The sequence below is a fragment of the Sarcophilus harrisii genome, chromosome 1 (genome assembly GCF_902635505.1).
Source record: "Sarcophilus harrisii chromosome 1, mSarHar1.11, whole genome shotgun sequence".
Lineage (NCBI taxonomy): Eukaryota > Metazoa > Chordata > Mammalia > Dasyuromorphia > Dasyuridae > Sarcophilus > Sarcophilus harrisii.
Window position 1 is genome coordinate 269,596,020 of NC_045426.1, and position 25,813 is coordinate 269,621,832.

At 35.3% G+C, this 25,813-nt stretch overlaps 2 protein-coding genes across 3 annotated transcripts in view; both read left to right on the forward strand.

The window, feature by feature from the left end:
• Nucleotides 1-980: 980 nt before the first annotated feature.
• On the forward strand, nt 981-21,261 carry LOC100914966 (oncomodulin). The gene is made up of 4 exons (XM_031944053.1): nt 981-1,046; nt 1,414-1,546; nt 2,114-2,223; nt 21,089-21,261. The coding sequence occupies exons 1-4, from the start codon at nt 986-988 to the stop codon at nt 21,259-21,261; spliced, it is 477 nt and encodes a 158-aa protein (XP_031799913.1). The 5' UTR covers nt 981-985.
• CCZ1 (CCZ1 homolog, vacuolar protein trafficking and biogenesis associated) overlaps nt 21,258-25,813 on the forward strand; it is a 34,570-nt gene continuing 30,014 nt past the window's right edge. Inside the window, exons 1-5 of one of the 2 annotated variants that reach the window (XM_003761463.4) lie at nt 21,258-21,488; nt 23,245-23,342; nt 23,432-23,525; nt 24,042-24,119; nt 25,111-25,158. In XM_003761463.4, coding sequence (XP_003761511.1) covers nt 21,393-21,488; nt 23,245-23,342; nt 23,432-23,525; nt 24,042-24,119; nt 25,111-25,158 — 414 coding nt within the window. In that variant the 5' untranslated portion in view covers nt 21,258-21,392. Of the gene's footprint in view, nt 21,489-23,244; nt 23,343-23,431; nt 23,542-24,041; nt 24,120-25,110; nt 25,159-25,813 lie in introns of those variants that run through there. The other variant, XM_031941739.1, reaches the window with a different exon arrangement.

Here is a 25,813-nt window from a genome sequence, read left to right on the forward strand (position 1 = left end):
AGAGAAGGAAGGAAGGAAGGAAGGAAGGAAGGAAGAAAGAAAGAAAGAAAGAAAGAAAGAAAGAAAGAAAGAAAGAAAGAAAGAAAGAAAAAGGAAGCAAGGAAGAAAAAGAGTCAATTAATAAAGGAGGAAATTTGAGATCTGGTCATTTGATCCCTGAGAAGGAAATCCAAGAAGTGGTTATTGTTACTTTTTGAATCCTATATAAGGTAGAGTTGGTAACCCTGCGAAAGCACATCTGTTTTCTGCTTTCTTCAATTCTTTTTCCTGCTTCTGCTTGGGGAAAACCGAGAAAGGTGAGCAGTGACCCAAACCCCCCAATTCCAGACTCTTCCTATGCTACATTTGTAATAAGTAGAACTGTTAGCATGCTCAATTTCCCCCCCAAGGAGTTCAGATCTGGATGGGTTTATTATCTCCAGGAGATCAGTATAACATTCATTTGATTCCCATACTTGAAGGTAGGTAATATACTCTTTTCTGCTTTCTTTTTATGTTCTGCCATAATGTCCTAGAGGTAGCTCAAATTGCTTTTGCTTTCTTATAGAACATCTGAAAAAGCACCATCTCTTCTATAAAAAATAGGAAGCAATCTAGATGTGTTTGTATTTTTAAATGCAGTTTATTTGTAAATACTTATACCACAACTATTTTCAAAAGCTGAAAAATAATATGAATTCTTCCTATTTTACTGTTGAGCAGGAATATGATTCTAAAATCCAATACATTTTATTTTTCTTTTGATATAAATTCCAAGAAAGTACTAAGAAGAGCACTCCTGTTTGGATTAGATATATAAAACTAGTGCCTTAACAAAATCCACCAGAACCTTATTTTTACATTTTTGTCCCAAAACTTCTAAATTCTAGGCAAATAATTGGTTTCATTGGAGCTTCACAGAATATATTTAATATTTATTAACATTATGGATATTTACTTATTTTAATTCATCACATCTCATTTGTTCTATGCAATCAGGTTAAAAATGAGCATCACTGACGTTCTTAGTGCTGCTGATATAGCTGCTGCCCTGGAGGAGTGCCAAGGTAAAAGAAAAAAAAAATAAGTTATAGCAATATAAAGTTTTTTATCCCACAGAAGAAAATAGCAAATCTTAGCCATTTCTGCCTCCAACCCTTCCCCTCCACTACCACCAATGAATGCAATAAAAGTTTTAGTTGTTCTTGAATATCTGAAAAATTAAAACAAAAAATTACTAATGTTTAGATTGATAATCTAATATGGGGGTGGGGAACCTTTCATGGGGCAGATATTTTCCACTCCTGATTCTTATAGAAAGAGGACCTGAGAATGGGACTGTCTCTGAAAAGCCAAAATTACTAAATGAATTTCCTTAGAGTACTGTTGAAACACTGATAGATTGGAGTGGGGTAATTTTGCCTCTTTCTTCAGACCCAGATTCTTTCAACCATAAAAAATTCTTTGAGACTTCTGGCCTGTCAAAGATGTCTGCTAGTCAAGTCAAGGACATTTTTCGCTTCATAGACAATGATCAGAGTGGATATCTGGATGAAGAAGAGCTCAAGTAAGAGTTTTTCTTTGTCTCTAATATGTAAAAATTCACATTTTAGAATTTCCTTATCATCAAATTGTATATTGGGAAGTAGAACATTGCTCTGTCTTTGTGTCTATTTCTAACTTTGACAATTATTTAGCTGTATTTTCATAAAAGTAGACTGTTTATATGCATTAATCATCTACTCTATATCACAGAAAGCACTAAATGAATGTTACCTGGGAATCTTCACAGAAAATTCTTCATTATCTACACTATTTTTTTTTTTTTTGCTAATGAATATTACAACAGCAATTGATAACAATCTATCAGGGATAATGTACAGAATATTCCTGCAAGGGTCAGAAAGTTACATCAGGCTTCTAGAACCTTTCCACAATTCCAAAATTCTTTTTAATAGAAGTCTTGAGAATTTTTGCTTATTTTTAAAGCTCTTACTCATAAAACAACAAAATTCTTGACTTCAAAAGACTTGGTTATTACATTGGGGAGCAGATTTATTAATAGAACCAGAAAAGAGTAATGCATTGAGGAAAATGGTCTACCAGAAACATGTAATTTTTATTATCCCTCTAGGTTTTTCCTCCAGAAATTTGAAAGTGGAGCTAGAGTCCTGACCAGTTCAGAAACCAAATCCCTCTTGGAGGCAGCTGATAATGATGGAGATGGCAAAATCGGGGCTGATGGTATGAAGCAATTTGCATGGGAAATAAAACAAAACTTATTAGAATGTCTTAGACCCACTATTTGCTGGGGCACTGTAATGCACTAGGGCAAGAAAGTACTAGGAATTAATTTCAAGTGACTAGAGCAGGACTGAATATGTAAAAATACTGTTAAATTGAAGGCAAAGAAATATCAGTTTTAAATAAATTCTTTAAATTTCTCTTACTAAAAGTATATCAAAAAGTGCCCAAAGGCCAGAGAGGCAGCCAACATTTGTTGCACTTTTGTATATATTGCAATTTGCATATAAACCATTGCATTTGAATTTTAACAAAATTTTGTGAACAATTATATTTCCACTTGATTTTATTATGTAACTTAAGTAATGAAATTAAATGATACTGAAAATATAATTACTATACTACATATGTATATGTATGTAAATATATATATATATATATATATGTGTGTGTGTGTGTAAAACAATTTGAATTTACGGGAGACTTATCAACTCAGAAACACTTGTAGACTTTCACTGTTATGCTAACTTTAAATACAAAATTATTGCAAATTTTTTTTAAAAAAAACTGTTTTAAATTGCATTTTAACAACAACTTGCCAAATGCTGCCATAATAGCCATAAACAGTGGATATGGTTTCCAAAGATGTCATACACTAGACTTCAAAAGAAGCAAAACATTATTAAAAACAACACTAATTCCTAATTTCCACTCTTAATCTTTAGCATCCCTTTCTTACAGATTTCTGAGTGATACAAGACCAAATTCACTTTAAGTTTTTAACATTTAATATTGTTCTCATAAAACAAGAGGATTAGTACAGATAATGTCCCATTTTAGGGAAAGATTTCCTCAAAAGAATAATCTCTTAAATCTGAGAATCTGAATACAAACTTCAGTTACAAAAAGAACAGGAACACTTTTAAGAAAACTAAAAATCAATTGCCTACAAATAGCAACAGGAAATTTCCATGTTGTCTTATTTTCCAGTTAAATCATCAAAAAGACATTTGAGCTAGCAAGTTTCACAATGGGAATATAACAACTAATCATTGCAAAGCTTAAGATACTTGTTTAATTACTCAGGTTTTACCTTACCAAGTTGATTTTAAAAATTAGTACAATACTTTTATCTTCAACCATTTATTTTTGCATTTCTTCTTTTTTGTACTATCTCTTGACCTATCTCTTACCTTATGAAATCTGACAATTTGCTCTGATTATTTCTCTTCATCTCTCTTATTAACTGCGACATTCTTTTAAAATATCATCTATATTGACAGTGCTCTCACCTCTTCTATTCTAGAATTCCAGGAAATGGTGCATTCTTAAAGCCCCAAAATCTATGGAGACAGAAAAAAAAGGAAAGGGACCAGTAACAGCAGGAAAGCTTCCATAACCTTATGAATGGGAAATTCCACATTCTATCCCTTATTTTTTTTTTTTTCCTGGCAAGCATCTGTAATTTGCTCATTGCTTTAGTGAGGTAATAAGACAACAATTAATGACTTTTTTTTGATAGCATGTATAGTTCTGATGTCTTCTGTAAGGAACCTCATCAGGCAATGCCCTTAAAAACCACCAATAAAAAATAAGTTTTCTCATCTGCTGCTGTGTGGGTGTGTTCTTTCCCAGTAAGTTACAGAAATGATTACAATTTAGATTTCCAGGGTTATTCTTTGGCAATTCCCAGAAAGGTTTCTTGTCTATCAAGCAATGAAGATGTGATAGCCTTAGGAAATGTTTGGCATGTGAGCTAACAAGGAAACAAAAATAATAATAAGCAACTCTTATCATTTGATTCCCAAATAAGTCATCTTAAATAAGGGTTATATGCGGATAACAAGGCACTAGGACTGGTACAAAACTACTCTCATATATGTGTTTCTTGTTGACTAATGTTATGATGCAGTAGTGAAAATGTAAGGTAAAAGAATAATCTAAAGACAACACAAATCAATAGAGAAAAGAATGGGACTACTTCATATTAAAGAATTTAGTCTTGTCATGTTAGTTCAATGGGCAAAGAGTGAATGCCCTACCATCTGTAACTTTAGTTTCCTGCCTCTTCCCCCACTTTCTTTCTTGGCCATTTACTGCTTTCCAAACCACTGCTTAATACCCCTCAACAGCTCATGTTGCCATTTAACATGTGAAGCTGAGCTGGGGTGTACTGTTACTGTACTTTCAATTAGGGGTAGAAATGGACTAACTCAGTAAAGTAGGCCAGATAAATCTGCCAAGGTTCTCAGAAATTTTCCAGGCAAACAACTACCACTGTTTTCCCCTCTCACCTTTGGCAAGTGTTAAAAATACAGGTTATTGTTACTGCTAAATTATCCCTAAAAAGTAATAAGAAAGTTTCACCATAGTTTTTAGAATAAACTGTTCTTTTTGCATCATGAAAGATGTTAAAAATCTTTTTTTTTTCAATTTTTTACAATTCTCTGAACAGCAGGATCGCTTGTGAACGAATTAATGTTCCATATGTTCCAGCATTTATTGGATTGGGGAATTTTGTCCACTTTGAAGTAAAGATGTGTAGTAGGAGAATGAAAATAATTATAGAATTTTTATTTCTTATATTCTTCCACACTCTTCCCTTTTTAAAAATCTTCCTCCATTCCCAATTCTTCTAACTATTCTTGAGTCCTATAATAGCATGGCAAAAAAGAATGACTAAATGGTCAAGATTGATTTTTTTTCCTCTTCCTTTTTTGCAAGTCTAACAATAAAGGAGACACAAAAATGACTCAAAAGACAAATTTCTCAAAGTATGTCCTCAGGAGTTTTGGCCCCTTAAATTAGAAAGCGACTTTGCCCTCAAGTCTTTATTGGCAAATCTGGCTCTCGTTTTTATACCTTCTTTTGTCACTACCAAACTTCTGTTGGCTATAGAACTCTCATTTATTTCCCTTTTAAAGTTCTTTAACTTCTTCATCCTAACATTTAACTTAAAAGGGACTATTTAAAAATAACTGTGAAACCTCCTCTTCAAAGGACTCATATTAAAGATCTTATTCTTGAAGAACAGCACAGCATTGACACAAAAATAATTGTTGTGGGTTCAGAACAATCTAATTGGGTTCACTTTTAAGGGATCTGTGACAGAAACAAAGCATTCTTTATCACAACTAAATGGGATAAAGCTGTAGATTTTATATTTATTTTTCTGTCAATCTGGATGGCATCTACAAAGGACCAATAAATAGAAATTAAGATTACGGACCCTCTGATTCTGATATCTATGAAAGGAGTTGCTGTGTTTTTCAGGCCAACCTTGGATCTTGCTGATGTTCTAAGTCATCAAAGGCATAGTCTATCATTCAATAAACATTTATAAAACACATACCATGTGCCAAATTAAGGAGTAGTGATAGTAAGGTGACACAAAAACATGCCAAAAAATTAGCTCGTGCCCTCAAGGCACTAACATTCCAATGGAGAAGCTAAATTAGTAGAAGCTAAATTCTTAAAGTCTTCTACTGCCAGAAAGCTGAAAGATTCTTCACAACTATGCTAAGACTTGGGGATTTAAATTCACATAGATTAAAAAAGCAGATAAAATACAATTTATGGACATCTTTCCTATAACTAATTATAATTCCCATATAATTAATTTGTCCTCAAATATTCAAGGACTAAAGAATAACATGCAGTGTTCTTAAATAAAATTTCACAAGCTCTCTGTTTCTAACTTCTGTTAACTTTCAATTAAGTTTTTAAGGGGTTTTGTTTTATAGAGTATTTGGCTATAGTCATATGGGATTTTTTTAACCTAGTAAGAATGGGAACAAGAATAGGGTTTGATGTGTAACTACTGAAACTAGATGAAAGTACAAATGTCAAATGAAAACACCTATTAACCTGCAATCTAAAAAAAAGTTATTATTAGGAAAGGTCATTTTTGTAGAAACAATACTTCCAAATTATTGAATGAAAAGTGCAATATAAATTTGTAACAAATCTTAAAAATTTCCTGAACTAAATATGTAGATTTCATTTCCTTGTGTCATTTTCCTATTTAAACTTTAAAAGTCTCCCTTTGCTTTTAGGACAAAAATATAAATTCTTCAGTAGGGCATTTAAAGTCCTTCCCAATTGAATTCCAAGCTATTTTTCTAACTTTATTTCATCTTCTTTCCCTTTGTGTATTCTATCTTCCAACAAAACTATGCTACTACTTGTTGTCTGAACTTCATATGCCATGTTTATCTCTCTACCTTTGCATAGGCCATCCCCAAGGGCCAGAATGAACTTCCCTTCTTTCCTCCTCTCAGAATCCTTGTTTTCCTTCGAGGCTCACTTCAGATGTGATCATTATTATTCTTATCTAGGTATAAAATGTATTCTTCAAAAGAAAACTAACCTCTTACAAATAGGACTATTTCTCTCTCTCTCCCTTCTTTCTCTCTCCCCCCTCTTTCTCTCTCCCTCTCTCTCTCCTTCTCTCTCTCTCTCTCTCTCTCTCTCTCTCTCTTTCTCTCTCTCTCTCACACACACACACACACACACACACTGTCTTTCTCTGTCTCTGTCTGTCTCTCTCTCTCCCTATCTCTCTCTCTCTCTGTCTGTCTCTGTCTCTCTTTCTGTCTCTCTCTCTCTCTGTGTTTCTCTCTCCATTGTTTCCTCCCTCCCTCCCTCCCTTTTTTTCCTCCTTCCCTCTCTGACTCTCTCTCATCCCTAGAACAAAGCATAGGGCTTTGTGTGGGAATAGCCCCTTAATAATAAATATTATTTAACTCATGGAAAGAAAATAATTTAAAACAAGTTCTACTTGGATCAATGGCTTATAATAAAGCCTCTTTTGGAAAAAAACTGATTTTAAAAAATTGAAGAGATTATCATCACCTTAACTTTTGAGCAAAGGATATCTTTGTAGCCATTTATTTTCAATTTTTAAAAAAATGAATCAGTAAATGAAATCTAAATCCAAACTAGTGAAAATTTATGAAAATTTAATTTTTTATGCCTAAAACTTCTCAGGGTTTTTTTGGGGGGGAGAGGGGGATTCAATGGAATTTTTAAATGTCCCTAATAAAAATCATTAAATGTACAAGATAAAAATACATTGAAATAGTCTATTTTGGACCAAAAAAAGCCAACAATGTAAACTATTCATAATAAACCACAGAGAGACTAAATATTTATATCTGTGAAGAATTCTTTTCTTTATTTTCATGATGAATTTTTCTTTCATCTATTTTACAGATGACTACTGAACCATCAAAGAGTGACAATTTTCAGCAGTGGAATGATACATTTCTGACTTTTAGATATTAAGACTTGGAAATTATATATCTCATTACAAAATAATACTTAACCACTGACTTTAAATTTAGACAATAATGCTTAATTATAATTTTGTCTTACAATTTGGTGGAATAGTTTTTGATTTAATCACCTATTAGCTCAAAATGAATTTGATTCTAATGGTAGTTTGGGTTTGTTTGTTTGTTTTTTAAATCAAGATAATTTTATAGAAATGTTTGAAATAATCCAAATATTACCTAGCATTGTATTTCAGTTTCCTGAAAGAAAGAACAATTTTAATCTAGGAATGTTCCTGAAAGATTCTTGCAATTTTAACTGATAAGTGCATAGCAAAACACTAAATATATTCCTAAATACTTGTTAATTCAGGGTTTATATTTGTTCATAATTAATTTCAAAGGCATCTATTCCACAGTTTAATTTTGCATAATAAAGGAATGAGCATCAGATTTCAAGCAAAGACCTATCTTATATCTCTTCTGCAAATGTTAAGGTGTGCTATTACTCTGTAAACAAGAAGATAGGATGAAATTGGAACTAGAAAGATAGTTTCCACCTGGCTTGTTAATTTATTCACTTGAATGACAATCTTTTACATGTTTTCATCATTTCATACTATTTTTTTGTAAATAACTTTGCAATTGCCAGAAGTTCCAATAAAATGAGATGATATTTTCCTCAGGATATTTGCACTAAAGGTAAATAAAAGTGTACTCTCTAAAAACACTTCTATGATCAATGTTTAAATTATTCTTTTTTTTAAAAAAAAAGTGCAAATAACAAAAAAAGCACCCTGGTTCTATCCATGTCAGGTGACAGTCAAAAAAAAAAAAAAAAAAAAAGATGTATCTGGTGTCTAGTTTCTGGGGAATCAAGAGCTTCTACTTAATTACTCAGAAATTTAGATGCTGAAGCTATACCTATAATATGCCCCCTTTATTTCAATCAAATGATGATGATGATAGCTAATATTTATATAGTGCTTTCTATGTGCCAGGCAGGCACTATGCTCAGAGTCTTATAATTAATATCTCCTTGGATCTGCATACCAACCCTAGGAGGTAAGTATTATTACTATCATGCCCATTTTCTAGATGAGAAAACTGAGGCAAATAGCAGTAAAATAGCTTGCTTGGAGTCACCCTGCTAGATCTTCTTAACTCCAGATCCAGCACTCTATCCATTTTGCCACCTAGAAGCCTAAAAAAGGAAGGTTAATTATCTGACTTGATTGATCAGTTAATACCAACAAAATGCTTGATTTGGACGAACTTAAATACTTAGAAAGTTTCAGAACTCTACTAGTTCTTTCCCTAAGAGAATAAGCACTACCTTGAACACAGGGGTAAATTCTCATTAGTATGTCTGATGAGTATGCTATCTCAATTCATTGTCAATATTAAAAGTAAAGTGTTTCTAAAGTAATTAAGCAGGGTAGACATAAGGCAAAATTTATTTTAGGTGCTCTTCCACCTTCCCTTTCTATAAATCCCAATCTCCATCATTTCCTAAGACCCAAGTACCCCAGGTCTTTGTATTTCCTGTACTGTCTCCCTAGACACTTTGCAATCCATTTAACCAATCTTTCTCTCCTAACAAAACTTTCCTGTCTTGTGTCTCATTTGTTCAGGGCTATTGCTAGGTTAATGGATAATCTGAGAAGTGAATTTATTATTATTAATATGACAGCTCACTTTTAAACAACAGGTCGTGGTTTAATATGTTAATACTCCCAGAAGCATTTGGATTATATTATAAGATTTTTGAAGAAGAAATGTCTTAGTACAAAGAAATGAAGTTCTAATCATTGAATTCCAGATATTACAGCCATTGTGTTTTGGAGATAGAGATGGCTTTCATAGTATATACTATAATGTTGGTTCAAGTTATAGCCTCTAACTGTAACATATGAAAACATCCTGAAATCAACTTAAAACAAAGTTGGCTTAAATTTAATCAATTAATGTAAAAAACAATTTAATTAGCTGTAATTTAAAAAATGAACTGCAAATCATATTGTGCTATATTCTAACCTTATGTCACATGCTATCCTACTTTCTGTTAAGAAATTGAAATGTCAGTGCTTTGAAAGAGGTCTGTTAACAATGCAAATGTGAAGGCAATGGGAGTTCACTGGGGTTTAATAAGTAGGGAAGTGATATAATCAGAACTGCATTTTAGGAAAATCATTTTGGTGGCTGAATAGAGAATGGATTGGAGTGGTAAGAGACTGGAGGCAGGTGGACCCATCAGCAGGTTACTCTAGTAATCACATCACAACAGACCTCGCAACAGTTTCAATATGAGGGGTGAAAGATAGTGGCTAGTTCAGCATGACTTCTAGTTATAAACACTACAGACTAGGAGGATGGTGTGGTATAATAATAGGGAAGGTAGGATTGGGGGAAAAATTTAGGGGAAAATATAATGAATGCTGAGTTTGAGATATTTACTGGATATCCAGTTCAAGATGTCGGAAAGGCAGTTAAAGATGAGAGACTGGAGATTAGAAGAAATATTGGGGCAAGAAAGGTAGATTTGAGGATCACCAGCAAAGAGATTATAATTAAATCTATGGAAGCCAGTGATATCACAAAGTGAAATAATATAAAGGGAGAAAAGAAAAAGGTATCCTGAAGGATACCCATAGTTAGAAGGTCCGATGTGGAGGAGGATCTTGCAAAGGAGACAGAGGAGTGTCAGATAGGTAAAAGAACCAGCAGAGTGGTATCCAAAAATATTAGAGAAAAGAGAGAATCAAGGAGGAAAGATTTTTTTTAATAATTATAACTTTTTATTGACAGAACCCATGCCAGGGTAATTTTTTACAACATTATCCCTTGCACTCATTTCTGTTCCGATTTTTCCCCTCCCTCCCTTCACCCCCTCCCCCAGATGGCAAGCAGTCCTATACATATTAAATATGTCACAGTATATCCTAGATACAATATATGTGTGCAGAACCGAACAGTTCTCTTGTTGCACAGGAAGAATTGAATTCAGAAGGTATAAATAACCCAGGAGGAAAAACAAAAATGCAAACAGTTTACATTCATTTCCTAATGTTCTTTCTTTGGGTGTAGCTGCTTCTGTCCATCCTTGGTCAATTGAAACTGAGTTAGATCTTCTCTTTGTCAAAGAAATCCACTTCCATCAGAATACATCCTCATACAGTATTGTTGTTGAGGTATATAATGATCTCCTGGTTCTGCTCATTTCACTTAGCATCAGTTCATGTAACAATATTACAATTGTTACAATAACAATATTACTCTCTAACAATATTATTTTTCTTACAGAACAATAATATTCCATACCATTCATATATCAGAATTTACTCAACCATTCTCCAATTGATGGGCATCCATTCATTTTCCAGCTTCTATAGGACATGCTTTTAATGAATTAATTTTTTTTATTCATGAGGCCATGTTATCATAGGAAGGCAGTGAGAAAGTCAGAAATTAAGAAAATCTTAAATATCTGAGCATGTAAGAGATAAATATTCAGTCATTTTTCAATAGTGTCCGACTCTTTATGATCCAATTTGGAGCTTTCTTAGTAGAGATACTGAAGTGGTTTGCCATTTCCTTCACCAGCTCATTTTACATGTCATAAAACAGGGGCAAATAGGATTAAGTAACTAGCCCAGGGTCACACAGCAATTAAGTATCTGAGGTCAGATTTGAAGTCAGGAAAATGAGTTTTCTTGACTCCAAACCCAGCACTCTATTTATTGAGTCACATAGCTTCATGGGATATTATTTGAAGAAAGTTTAGAGGTTAACTTTGGTAACAATTGTAAAAATCCCTTCCATGTATTAGAATTAAGTCAAACCAAACTTCCATAGCCATTGATGGAATCACTAATCTCTGCCTGCTATCACACAAATGTATGATGGTAGTCTCAAGAAGGACAAGGAGAAAGATTATGAATGGGAAATCTATAACAACTTCTAGAAATAAAATTTAAAACATATATGCCACTCATGATGGGCCAGCAATGTTATTATAAAGGACAATACATAAAGAAATAGATTGACACTCTGGAGAACAATTTAAAACTATGTCCAAAAGGCTACCAAACTGTGCATACCCTTTAATCCAGCAGTGTCACTACTGAATCTGTATCCCAAAGAAATCATAAAAGAGGACAAAGGACCCATATATACAAAACTGTTTGTAGCAGCACATTTTGTAGTGGCAAATAATTGGAAATTAAGTGGATTTCTATCAGTTGGGGAATGACTGAATAAGTTATGATATATGAATCTAATAGAATATCATTGTTGTAAAAGAAATGATGAGCAGGCTGACTTTAGAAAAGCCTTCAAAGACTTACATGAATTGATGTCTAAGTGAACTGAATAGAATCAAGAAAACATTGTCCACAGCAACAAGAACATTAATGTGATGATCAACTGTGATGGACTTGGCTTTTTTCAACCCTGGGGTGTTGAAGACATTCCAATAGGCTTGTGATGAAAAGAGCCATCTACACTCAGAGAAAGAACTATAGAAATTTAATGTGGATCAAATCATAGTATTTTCATTTTTTTGTAGTTGTTTTTTTTTTTTTTTCTTTCTAGTACTTTCTTTTTTCCCTTTTGATCTGATTTTTCTTATGAGGCATAACAAGTATGGAAATATGTTTAGAAGAATTGCATATGTTTAACTTATATTGGATTGCTTGCTTTCTGGTAGGAGAAGGAAGGGGGAAATTTTGAATACAAAGTTTTGCAAGGGTGAATGCTGAAAACTATCTTTGCATATATTTGGAAAAATAAAAAGCTATTATAAAAATTTCAATTTAGCACAAAACAAACAAATAAGTAAATAATATATATGTAAAAAAAAAAAAAGAAATGGAGTCTCTTAAAAACCCATGCTGTACAAATTAATCACACTATAGGATTATATTGAGTACTTCTAACATTAAATACAGTATCTGTATATCAAGAATATTATCACAATCATTTGTAGCTCTGTAATGGGCTGAGGCTTGAGTTGATGTACTGAGGTCCCAAGCACGTGAGGCTAAATAGTAATTGGACTACACTCTATTAATATACATGCTTGGATAAAGAATGGCCCCCGCCCACTCTCTGTGCAAGTCCTGATGTGTTGTATAGGAAATGACGATTTTGGTGGGTGGAGGCAGAGAGACAGGAAGAGAGGCTGGGAGAGATTGAGCCTGGGTTCTATGCTGGTAGCTGCTGGTCGTGTGGCTGTTGGTCTAGCTAGCTTCTTGACTCAGCTGCACACATTGCTATTGCCCATTCTCTTCCACCTCCGATCTTTCTTCACTGAGAATAAAGATTGACAATTTTCCCCTAACCTGAATTCCTGACTCCCGCTGATTTTAAAATACATGGTCTTCACATAGCTCAATGCTCTTGAGTTCATAAAAGACCTCAATCCTAGAGGTCTGACCCCAGAGGGGTCAGTTTCTTTCTTTGATTCTACCCCTATCTAGAAGTTAATTCCTGGGAAATCTCTAAAACCCAGCTTAGATGTAGCTTGTTTCTAGGACTTACTTATATATAATTAAACAAGTTCTTCCCAGTATAAAATGTAGATATGAAGTACAGAATGGTGTTTTATTTTCTCTACCATAAATATATAACATAAGGTTCACAGGATCCTATGAATAAATACAAAAATGTAAAACACTCATATTTTACATTTAGATCCTTCTCCTGCTCTTCAAAACAAAACAAACAAACAAACAAAAAACTCAACAACAATAACCTTTAGAGGAATTGCTAAACAAATATCTCTCATTCACCTTGAATAAACATTGTCTAAGTAGCTCCCAGCAATATCATGAAAGATTGCCAAGGTCCAGACTTCCTGATTACTTGTGGCACATATTTGGTCCCCCAGCAGCAGAGCAATTCTTTTCCTTGTCCAAATGTACACTATAGAGAATATTGGGAATGATGGGAAAATGGTACCCAGTTCTTCAATTCAAGAACTCTCAAATTCAGAATTACTTAGGAAGTACCCACAAGGATAGAAACCTTCATTTTTACAGAAAGTCACAGAATCAGAAGATGAAATGCAATGTGTAAGAAATAACATATAGGTCAGTTTTGTTTCCCCATTCTCCATCTGAAAATCAATTTCTATTTCTCCTTTCTATTGGGTGTGTGGGATGTAGAAGATCCTTACCCAAAATGATTTCTCAGCGATCACTCAGTAGAAAGCAGAAAGGTTATTTATTAAAACCTCTGGAGGATGAGCCATCCCATCACGAAATAAGAAAGAGAAAGCTCATGGTAGAGGGCTAAAGAAGTAGTAAAGATACACAACTTTTATACAAGAGATTACATCACAAGTAAGAGAGCATTGAGAAGGGGAGAGGGAAGCATCTAATTGTTGCTATGAAAATCAGACCTTAAGATCAGATATAGCTGGCCAACGCTCAAGTAAATATGGACCTGCACATATTATACAGGTCATATGGGAAACACAGAAATAATGAAAATAAAATACAGCAAAAGAATTCACACATTCCTGTAAGTTCTTCATCTTATATCTCTATTCCACACATAGGTGATATATTCCCAGTTTGGCACTTTTTCCATTTCCCCATCCTATCAATAACAAGACTGTTCTCTGAAATTTCATATTTGAAAATTGGTAGTCATTATGACTCCTTCCTCTCTTTTATTCTCCATAGAAAGGATTCTATTATCATCTTTATGCAAATGATTCAATATAACTAGTCCTGAGATATAGTCATACATATATACATACATACATATATACCACTGCTTCTTTGATATCTAGAACTAGATATTATATAAGCATCTCAAACTTAATATGTCCAAAACAAAATTAATTATCTTCTCCATCCACCAAATCTTTGCCTCCTTTTAAACTTCTCTGAGGGAATCACCATCTTACCAAAGCTCCCAAATTTGCAACCTTGACAATCATTCTTTAACTCACTTTAACTCACTTTATTTCTCATTTTAACTCACCTCATATATCCAACCCATTGCTGAATCTTGCCATTCCTACCTTCACAAAACCTTTCTCTATGTCCTCCTTTTTCTATTCATAAATCCACAACTTCAGTTCAAGTTCTTAGAATCTTTCTTTTTTTTTTTTTTATTATAGCTTTTTATTTACAAGTAACATGCATGGGTAATTTTACAGCATTGACAATTGCCAAACCTTTTGTTCCAATTTTTCCCCTGCTTCCTCCCATCCCCTTCCCCAGATGGAAGGCTGACCAATACATCAATTGGTCATAATAACATAACATAAATATATAAATACGATATTAGTATACATGTTCAAACAGTTATTTTGCTGAACAAAAAGAATTGGACTTTGAAATATTGTACAATTAGCCTGTGAAGGAAATCAAAAATTCAGGAGGACAAAAACAGAGGGATTGGGAATTCTATGTAGTAGTTCATAGTCATTTCCCAGAGTTCTTTCAGTGGGTGTAGCTGGTTCAATTAATAACTGCTCTATTGGAACTGATATGGTTCATCTCATTGTTGAAGATGGCCACGTCCATCAGAATTGATCATCATATAGTATTGTTGTTGAAGTATATAATGATCTTCTGGTCCTGCTCATTTCACTCAGCATTAAAAAAATCTCTCCAGGCCTTTCTGAAATCCTCCTGCTGGTCATTTCTTACAAAACAATAATACTCCATAATATTCATATACCACAATTTATTCAGCCATTCTCCAATTGATGGGCATTCACTCAGTTTCCAGTTCTTAGACTCTTTCTGTGGAATACTGCAGTAGCCTTCCAGGTAGCCTTCCATTTTCCACTCAGGTATTAAGATGATTTTTTTTCTAAAGCATAAGTTTGACCATGTCACCCTGTTGTTTGGTGAATCCTAGTGGCTCTGTATAACCTCCAGGATAAAATTTGAAGAGTTTTGTTTGGCTACACAAACTGGTCCTTTCCTATCTCTCTAATCTTATACCTTACTCCAGATGTGTCAAGCATACAGCCTGCAGGTCACATGCAACTCACAATGTTCCCAAGTACCATTGGAACTGTATTAAAAGATAATTGGGAAGTGTTTAACAAAATAAATAAAAATACAATAAAACAAAAATACTACATTTTAAAAAATAGGTCAGTTTGGAGTCTATATGAAAGCAGATTAGTGTTCCCCATATCTATCTGAGTTTGTTACCACTGTTAAACAAATATTTCCCATTCACCTTGAATAAGCATTGTCTCTAAAAACTCTAAGATCTAGCTATACTAGCTATGCTTTATCTTCATCCCTATGCCTTTATACTGACTCCCTCCAGGTCTGGAGTGCTTTAGCCTCTCACCTTGATTCAGTTTCCCTGGCTTCCTTCAAGATTTAGTTCAAATTCCACCCTCTGCATCCTAATTCCTCCTTCTTTCAGATTACTTTAATCTACTCTGTATATAATTGATATATATCTATGTAATACAAATAAAGTATCTTTATGTAGCTTGAAAGAAGACAGAAGAGATATCATTAGTCTCTTTTTCTCCCATATGATTCCAAAGAAGCAGAATATTGGTCCAGAAGCTTGGCTCCTTTGTTCTCCTCAGAGGGGATACTGGGCTAGAATTATGTCAATCTGCTCCCATAAATATTGTTAATCTAAGAAATGTAGTTTTCAGGTTCAAGCTAAACTTCTGAGAGGTATTGATTAATGAAGAAAAGGAGAATCCAAGTTTTATAAACAGGGCTTGACTTTCTTCCTACCATTTTGCAGCTCCATTTCTTCAATCTTTGCTCACTTCAATCAATTCTGTTTGTCAATGAGGGATTCATCTTATTAAAACAGTGTGTGAGAGAAGAGAAGATAGAGGAGAAAGTGACAAGAAACACAAATACTAGTGGCCTCCTGCTTCTGAAAACTCTATGTAGTGACATGGCATCATGAGAATCAAATTATTCTGCTTTTCTTTTCAGCTTTGCTATGGATTGCCATGGATTCAGTTCTATAATAAACATACATGGGTCAAAGAAAAGAAATCCATTTATCCAAGGCGACAATAAAAGTGAAATCAGAGGTCCAGCTAGGTAGCACCAAGGATATCACACTGGTTCTGGAGTCAGGAGTACCTGAGTTTAAATGTGACCTCAGTTCAAATGTGACCTCAGATACTTGACACTTATTAGAGTGTGATTCTGGGTAAGTCACTTGACCCCCATTGCCTCATCAAATAAAGGGGAAAAAGGTGAAATAAGAGAAAGTATACATAGGAATATATATATTATATATAAATTTATCTATATTATATGAAGATCTTTGCTAAATCCTCTTCAAGACTAAGCCCACTGTGAGGTTACTCTCCCTCCTCATTGTGCCTTTTCCTTGCTAGTCTGCCAAATTCCATTATGGATCTAATCTACCAGTCAATGGTATGTGTAGGCCTTATAGCATATTCCTTTAATTCTTCCAAATTTTTTTCCTTTCTAACTATATGCTTTCCCATCTTTATTTCATATTTGCCACTCCTAGTCCCTATTTTATCTCTTATTTTGTTTGTAAATTATTCTCCTAAATAAACCTTCTTTTTGGCAGAGAGAATGGTCATTGTGAATTTGTCATATGTTTATTTCAAACTAGTTATTGCTACCTTGATCTCATCACTTGTCCGAGTTCAAAGAACATCTGGTGCTGGTCAAAACAATACAATAATATGTGATTTTGCCAGGGGGTGAGTGCAAAGGAGTGCTGTTATGCTAAACTCAGGGCACAGCTTGCTTGCTGAGTTTTAGTTCTGGAAAATAGAGTACTGAGAGACTCAATTTAGGCTGGATTACAGAATTTGAGAGCTGAAAAGGACCTCCAGGACTATATAGTCCAAACTATACCAGAAAGGAATCTCCAGTATAATACATTTGACAAGTAGTTCCTTTTTTTCCCCTGATTTCTGAATATCACTGAGGGATTAATCTTATCAAAACAGTGGGTGAGAAAAGGGAAGATATAGGAAGGAGATGATGAGAAATATAGATATGAGTGGCCTGCTGCTTCTAGAACTCTACCTAATGGCCTACCATCATGAGAATCTGATTAAATGTTTTTAGAGATTATTTTACTGTGGATCTAAATACTTTAAATTGAAAACTTGATGAACCCCCCAACATTCTCAAATCTTTTTAGGGGCCACTGGGAAAACACTATGAATGACTAACCATATTGACAACTTCAACACCCCCAGAAATAAGTATCCAGGAGGGCTGAGAGATTTAATAATTTTGTGATGGTGACTCTTTTTACCATTCCATACTCCTTCATCCTTTCTTCTATATTCTGCATAACCCTAGAATTCTCATTATAAAATAGATAAGAAGCTCCCTTTAATCTCCCTAAAATTCAGATTCTCAGATTTACCTATCCTGCTGTGTAACCTCTTTACTCATCTTTAATTTTTTTGTGTGTATATGTGTTCATTGTGTATTTTATTTTATTATAATAGTTTTTGGTTTTTTTCAAAATACATGCATAGTTTTTAATATTCACCTTAGCGAAAACTTGCGTTCCAAATTTCTCTTCCTCTCTTTCCACCTTGCCTCTTCCCTAGACTGCAAGTAATCTAATATAAATTAAACATGTGCAATTCTTCTAAACACATTTCCACATTTATCATGCTACAAAAGAAAAATCAAAAAGGAAAAAAATGAGAAAGAAAAAACAACAAGCAAATAATAACAGAGGTGAAAATACTTGTGTGATCCACATTCAGTCCCCATAATCCTCACTCTCAAGACAGACGGCTCTTTCCATCATAAATTTATTGGAATGGGGCTGAATCAGGTTCATCACAGTTGATCATCACATAATCTTGTTGCTGTGTACAATGTTCTCCTGGTTCTACTCACTTCACTTAGCAGCTGATCTTGTATGCCTTTAAGACATCTTGAAACATATCTAGTAGACATACTCACTGTGTCCAAAGCAGAACTCATTTTCTTTCCCCCAAAACTCTTTCCTCCTCCTTCCTGTTTTATTACTGTAGAACAGGGATTCCTAAAACTTTTTCCACTCATGATCTCTTTTCACCCAAGAAATTTTTACATGACCCTTTCTTGAATTTGAGCAGAGATGTTTCCGGCAGCATTTGTGCTTGCACAATGCAGAGTATGTATATTATGTGTTCAGAACCAAGGTTGCAGTGAAGTTTCTCACTGCCAGAAAATTCTCAGACTCCTTACATGTTTAATTTTGATTTTTTTTTTTTTACTATTTCCAAATTTTTTCACAACCCTCACATTCAGTTATGCAACCCCACAGTTTAAAAAACTTTATTATAAAGGACATCATTCTCCTAGTTCTTCAGAATCACAACATAGGAGTCATCCCTGATCCTGCCAATTTAACTTTGCAGCATATCCAGAATATGCTTCTTTCTCTCCTGGGACTCTGCCATCACGCCAGTACTGGTCTCTATCACTTTGATGTGATGTAGACCTTGGGAATGATGTAGTAGAAACTTCAACAACAGTAGAGAGCGCAATACTTTTCGAGAAATCCATAGGCAAACAGGACTTGGAAATGATGTAGTCACCTTAGGAATGTAGCTATTAAGAGTAATGTGAAAACAGCCTTGGAGAATATGAGAAAAAGGAAGGGAGTTGGACTTGATATCTTTATTCCACTAAGCTATTGTTCAAGGATGTCTGGTTTGTCATCCAAAAGTCTGGGCTGCTATTTTGCACCTGGACCCAAACAATGAGCACTTCTTAGTTTCATGAAAAAAAAAAAAAAAAAGGATTGTTGTTTTTAGCACGTATTTCCCAACTTTCCAACCCAATTTCATTATGTCATTTATTCTGCTCTGTTCTTTGTTTTGAATTCCTCAGCTTCACATTTATCAGTTTTTTTCACAAATTTACTTGCTCACCCTTTCCTATCCTCTCTTGGAATTTAGCCGTCTTTAGTTATCATTACAATTATAATAACACTTTTCCTCTTTTTTTGGAGATTATCTAAGTCTCCGTGTCAATATGCAGGGGTCCCCCTGAACCCCAACATCAGGCCTTGATTCCTTTGATAGCTTGCTGGTAGGTCTCACTCAAGATTTTTCCCATTCCAATCCATCCTCCACTAAATTAAAAAGTAATTCTCCTAAAGTTCACATGCACACCATCCTCACCCCCAATAAAATCCATTGATTTTCTATCACTTCCAGGAGCAAATACAAACTCTTTGTTTGGCATTCATAGCCTTGAATAACCCAGTCCCCTTCTCCTTTTCAGTTTTCACACTTTAATGTCCCAACACTTACCTTTGATCCAGCCTCTGAGCTGTCCCATTAACAAGACATTGCATTTCTTATCTCTCTAGCTGTTGGGAGGCGGGGGATGCTCTCCCTTCTCTCCCGCCCCTAGTGTCCTCGATGGTTTCCCAATGAAATCCCTCTTCCTACAGGAAACCTCCCCAACACCCATGAATTCCAAAGCTTTCCTTCTTTTAATTGGCTATTTATCCTGTGTATGGTTTGCTGAGAGTACAGGGTATATTTGTTTGCATGCTGTCTCCATTAGACTGCAAGTTTCTAGAGGGCAACCCTGACTTAGCACCACCTGGTAGGTGCATAATAAATATTTATTCAATTGAATCGAGCTGTGAGGTGAAATAGAAGAGGTCGTCTGTTGGTGAAAACTCAAGGGAGATGTCAGAATCCTGGTGTTTACTCAATAGAATTGATACAGTGCTTATTGGTTCACACCCTTAGAGGGAATCCTTACAAGGTGATAAGTTGCTAATACTGATGGAAACAATGCTTGTGTTCACACCTTTAGAGAGCTCATAAGTAATGGAGTTCACACGTTTGGGAGAGTTCAGGGTTTAGAAAGAAATACTGAATTCACACCTCCCTTAGGGCCAGAGAGCACTCTGGGAGATAACCCAGAATCCCTCTCTCTCCAGAAGGCGGAGTTAACCTTTGGGAGATCACTTATATACAGGGAGCTCTTGGAGCTTGGAGTTAGTTATTTAAGGAGTTACTTGAGTTAGCTTCTTGAGAGAAGTCTACTTGAGAGAGTTTTCTGGGGAGCATCGGAGCAGAGCACTCTGGGAGGAAGCCCACAAGCCCTATCTTTGAGACAAGAGAGATTCATTGCAGCTTCCACCTTGGTGCTGGCTGGAGGCTGAAGAAAGCAGAGGCAGAAGCCAAGGAGAAAGCTGCAAGAGCTCTTGGGAGAGATAGGCCTCTGGGCTAACCGGCCTATATTGAAGGACACAATAAAAGTTCAGATCTTTTACCAGCTGTCTTTCTTTTCATTTTTTTGCGAGGCAATTGGGATTAAGTGACGGCCGTGGCAAATATCTGAGGTCGGATTTGAACTCAGGGCCCCGTGCGCTATTCACTGCGCCAGCCTCCGTTTTCTTATATGTAAAATAAAGGGGTTTGCCCTCAGAGGCTTCCCAAGCCCCGTCCATCGCTAGTCCTGTATCTCACGACTGCTTGGGATTTAGGGGCTCCAACGTATAGGAAGGCTTCAGTTTGCTCATTTGCAAAATGGGATGGGAGGGGTGGGGTGGGGGGAATTCCAAGATTTCTAAAATTTCTTTCAACGCTAATCCTACGTAGTCTCGCTTCTGAGAGGCGGGCAGAAGAGGGAAATCAGAAACTGCAAAAGAAGGGCGGAAAAAGGGCAGCGGCGGCTTCACAGATAGATCGGGCGACCCGGCAAGTGTTTCCGGGACATCCCAGACTTTTTCCGGAGCTGCTCCCCGAGTAAAGCGGAAGTGTCCCGGCCGGAGGCGCCTGGCTTGAGGAGGAGGAGGAGGAGAGGGAGGAAAAGGAGGAGGAGGAGGGTCCCAGTTTTTCCGTAGGGCTCGGGGTCGCGTGCGGTCGCCGGGGGGCCGGAGGCTGTTGCCTCCCCGCCTCGCTCCGGAGGCCCGGGGATGGCCGCGGCGGGGGCGGCTCAGGAGAAGCAGTTCCCCCCCGCCCTGCTGAGTTTCTTCATCTACAATCCCCGCTTCGGTCCCCGGGAAGGAGAGGTAGCTGCGGATGGGAAGGGGGCGGTCTGTCCCGGCTTGTCAGTCTGCCGGGAGTGAGGGTGGAGGGGATGGAGTGGAGTGGGGGGGAGGGGTGAGTGGGGGGGGTGAGTGGGGGGCGGGGGTTCTGCCAGCGCACCTGCTCATTCTTCCTGGGGGAGGTGTGAGGGACGGGGCGAGAAGCCGGCAAGGGCAAACGGTTCTTAATCTGAAGTCCTCTCCCCCAAGGGATCCGCGGGTCGTGAGTTTGAATTGGGGAAAATGACATCTTTATTTTCCCTAATCTTTACTTTAGTTATTTGCAAGGAGGCGTTACTGGATCGCCAAAGGGGTTTATGGCAGTAAATATGTTAAAAACGGGTGGGTTAGGACTGGGCGGACTTCTGAGAGAGAGCCTTGTGACGGCTCTTGGTAACAAAAATAAAAAGCAAACACATCCCCTCCCCTTTCCCTTCCTTCCTCCTGTTTCCCCTCCCCCTTATTTCCCCTCCCCCTCATTTCCCCTCCCCCAAATACTAACCTGATTTTACAGTATTTTACACTTCTCTCTACAACTCAAAAAATATTTTATTACCTCCTCAAAGCTTGTAATCAATCTGTGGAGATTCTTTGGATCGACTCTTGTTTTTGTCTGAGCGCTTATCTTAAATCTTTTGGGGGGGATTAAACTATATGGGAGTTTTATGCCAAACATGAGATGATTGGATTTGGGGGAGAAGGGGGGCTTAAAATCCTGGCTTCTAAAAGTTTTTTTCCCCCCAAACTCTTATCTCCAGGAATTTATTTTTTTTTTTTGTTTTTTGTTTTTAAGTAGCTTCTTTTTAGGATTATTTTTAATTCTGTGGGTAGTTAATCATAAATTTTTTTTTTTAATTTAATAGCCTTTTATTTACAGGATATATGCATGGGTAACTTTACAGCATTAACATTTGCCAAACCTCTTGTTCCAATTTTTTACCTCTTACCCCCCCCCCCCTCCCCTAGATGGCAGGATGACCAGTAGATGTTAAATATATTAAAATATAAATTAGATACATAATAAGTATACATGACCAAAACATTATTTTGATGTACAAAAAGAATAATCATAAAAGTTTTTAAAAAGCTCCCAACTTTTTCATGCTCACGAATCTGTTCTCTTAAATTTACTATCAATTCTTAGAAAAGTAGGTGGTATAAATTTAATCCAGGAAAATCGACTGGATATGGGGTGTTTTCACTGGAGGACGAAATTCCCTTCACCAAATCAGGTCCTCTTTCTCCCTCTACCCATGAAGGGTTAATTGAGGGAAGTAGTTTAGGATATGGGAAATAACTGAATTTCTCTTGCTGTGAAGCACCACATTTAAAATTGTACTTAACTCTATTCTTATCTGATTCTTCATCCTTTTCACCTAGTTCCCTGGATCTCTTAAAAGGGTTAAGTGATTCTTCCAGTGTAGCACAGTCAGGATATGGAATATATTTAGGTGTATTTGAATCCAGGTTTCAATTTACTAAGCCACACAGCCTCTTAAAATTGAGTAAGAGAAAATTCAAAGTTGGTGCTTTTAAGGGAAATTGTATGATAGTGTGATAAGTGTGAATTCATTATAGTGATAGCTACTTCCCTTATGTATATGTTGAGAGGAGAATTATTGCTAATGGGGCCTCTAGCTTTGTTTTTAATTTGAAAGAAGAGATGAAAAGTTGATGTTTAGCTTTACTTTTTCAGAATCAAACCTTTTTTATATCAGTGAGGTCTGTTTTTAATTTTTAGGAAGAAAAGAAGATTCTGTTTTATCATCCAAATGAAGTAGAAAAGAATGAAAAAATTAGAAATGTTGGATTATGTGAAGCTATTGTGCAGTTCACAAGGTAATACTTTATAATATTGCATAGCTTATTGATTTCTTAAGACTGTTTTAGAGAATTGCCACCAATTTTTTTTTTTTTATCCTTTCTAGGACGTTTAGTCCATCAAAACCTGCAAAATCCTTACACACACAGAAGAATAGGCAGTTTTTCAATGAACCAGAAGAGAATTTCTGGATGGTCATGGTACTTAATATGCAATGTATATCTTTCTAAAATATTTTGAATCCTTTTCCACTTAATGTTGATGATTGCTTCTTTAAATGCAAGATGTTAAGTGGATACAACTTTACAGGCATCATTTAATGGCAAATGTTATGAATGTATTGTCAACTAAATAATATTAAAAGAGAATTTCACACCTTCATGGTAGAATTTGGTTGTAATGTGTTAATGCTGTTATTGTGAGATGATCATATAATGCAACCTACTTTGGGTTATGCCTGGAGATAGCATTTATAAAGTAAAATATTATTAAAAGCCTAGCTGTTATCATAGAATTAGCAATAAAGTTGAATGTGACTTCAAAATATCAAGCAAATTTCTAATGAAAGTATTTGTCACTGTACCTATTTTGATAAATCATAAGGGTTTTGAAGATGACAGTATGTTTGGTAAATCAAAAAACTAAAGTATGGGAATTGCAATAGAACTAAAAATAAATATGCATTATATAATTTAATTTTTCTCAAAATGATGTAGGTTGTACGGAATCCCATGATTGAGAAGCACAGTAAAGACGGAAAACCAATTGTTGAATATCAGGAGGAAGAGTTATTGGTAATTGTAACTTTTTAGTTCGACTTTTAGAATACCTTAAAAATTATCATTATTATAAAAATACATATTTAGTTGTAAGAATGTTAGGTTAAAAATTTAAGTAGGTCATTCTTGTATGTCTTAGTACATATTAAGATAGTTCATTCTTATATAGTTTCTTAGAGTATAAAGAATAACTCTATATATAAAGAATGGTACATATGTTTCATCATTTGATTCTCTCACCAATCCTGGGAAATAAGTACTATAAGTAATTAGGATAGGATAGCATCTGAACCTTTGATTTCACTGATACATGGAGATTCCAGGTGAGAACCTTCCTGCTGCCAATGCATATAGAACCTTCTCTGTCATTTATATTCTTAGAGTTGCTTAGAGTGAGTACCAAAAGACTAAGTGACTTGTGTAGGGTTACTCAGCATGGGGATTTGAACTCGGTCTTTCAGGCTTCCTTGTCAGCTCCTTGTCTTCTATACAATACTACCTTTTGCTGTAAGTAGTATTATCCCTGTTTTACAGAAGAAAAAACTGAGGCTCAGAGAAGCTGTGACTTGCTAAAGATAAAACAGCTGGTAATTGAATTGAACTTGTATTCCTATCTAAATCCTCTGACCTCAAGTTCAGTTTTCCTTACACTACTAGTTAAAAGCATACTTAAAAAAAAGTCTTTGCCATACTTTCAGTCTTGAACATAGCTCCTTGTTTGTAGTAGACATTTGATATTTGTGGAACTGAAAAAATAACTTTCTAAAGCAGCTTTCATAACTAAAGGTGTCACAGAACAATACAATTTGAAGGAATCCTAAGAGATCATTGCTCTGTGGATTTGAAAGAAAATATCCTTTACTTTCTATGTTTAGCTACCTTGAGACCAAGTTTATAAGAATTTAAGTGCTGGACCAAAAAGTCAGTAGGAGAAAATATGTTTTTCTCATGTTTTCACTTTGAGATTTATTCTGGGTTTTTTGGTTGTTGTTTTTTTTAATTGTAGGACAAAGTGTACAGCTCTGTACTACAACAGTGCTATAGCATGTACAAGGTAAGTTTAAATACTTAAACTTAAAAAAAACCTTAAGGTAAGTATTTAAACATATTTAGAACTTGGAGAAAGTTATTAGTTCCCTTTTTGATGGTGGATGTTGTTAAAAAAGAAAGTAACTACCCACTTTCCTCTGAGAGCAACAATAGCTAGTAGCTAGCATTTGTATAGCACTTTAAAGATTTGTGAACCACTTTACATATTATCTCTTTTGATCCTTTCAACAACCATAGGAGGTAGATGCTATTATTAGCCCCATTTTACAGATGATGAAACTGACTTAGAATGGTAGTAATTTGCACAGGATCACAGAGTTGGTGAATGAAACAGGACTCAAAGTCAAGTATTAATTGATTTCAACTCCAGGATTCTTTGCAATATACTACCTAGTTCCTTTAACAAGAATAAATGTAGAGGTCAAAGATCTTTTGTGCATTATCTATCTGTCCAAGAAGGGAGAAGATTTAAATTTCAGAGAATTATCGTTACAGTTTCTGTTTTTGTAATAAGATTAGAAGTTTTAGTTTAAAAGTGATATTGATGGAGGTGATTGATAGTTTTTGCCCATAATTAGAAATAACTGAATGGCTTTATTGCTTGAGTAGCATTTTTAAAAGTTAAAAAAAGGCAAGAATTTCAATCTTTTGGTTAACTT

What these genes read in the sequence shown, in the direction of transcription:
- LOC100914966 (XM_031944053.1), top strand. Translation starts at nt 986, where the DNA reads ATGAGCATCACTGACGTTCTTAGTGCTGCTGATATAGCTGCTGCCCTG. An exon ending in TGCCCTGGAGGAGTGCCAAG is followed by an intron (nt 1,047 to 1,413) that starts GTAAAAGAAAAA and finishes CTCTTTCTTCAG; the next exon opens with ACCCAGATTCTTTCAACCAT. An exon ending in TGGCAAAATCGGGGCTGATG is followed by an intron (nt 2,224 to 21,088) that starts GTATGAAGCAAT and finishes CTCGCTTCTGAG; the next exon opens with AGGCGGGCAGAAGAGGGAAA.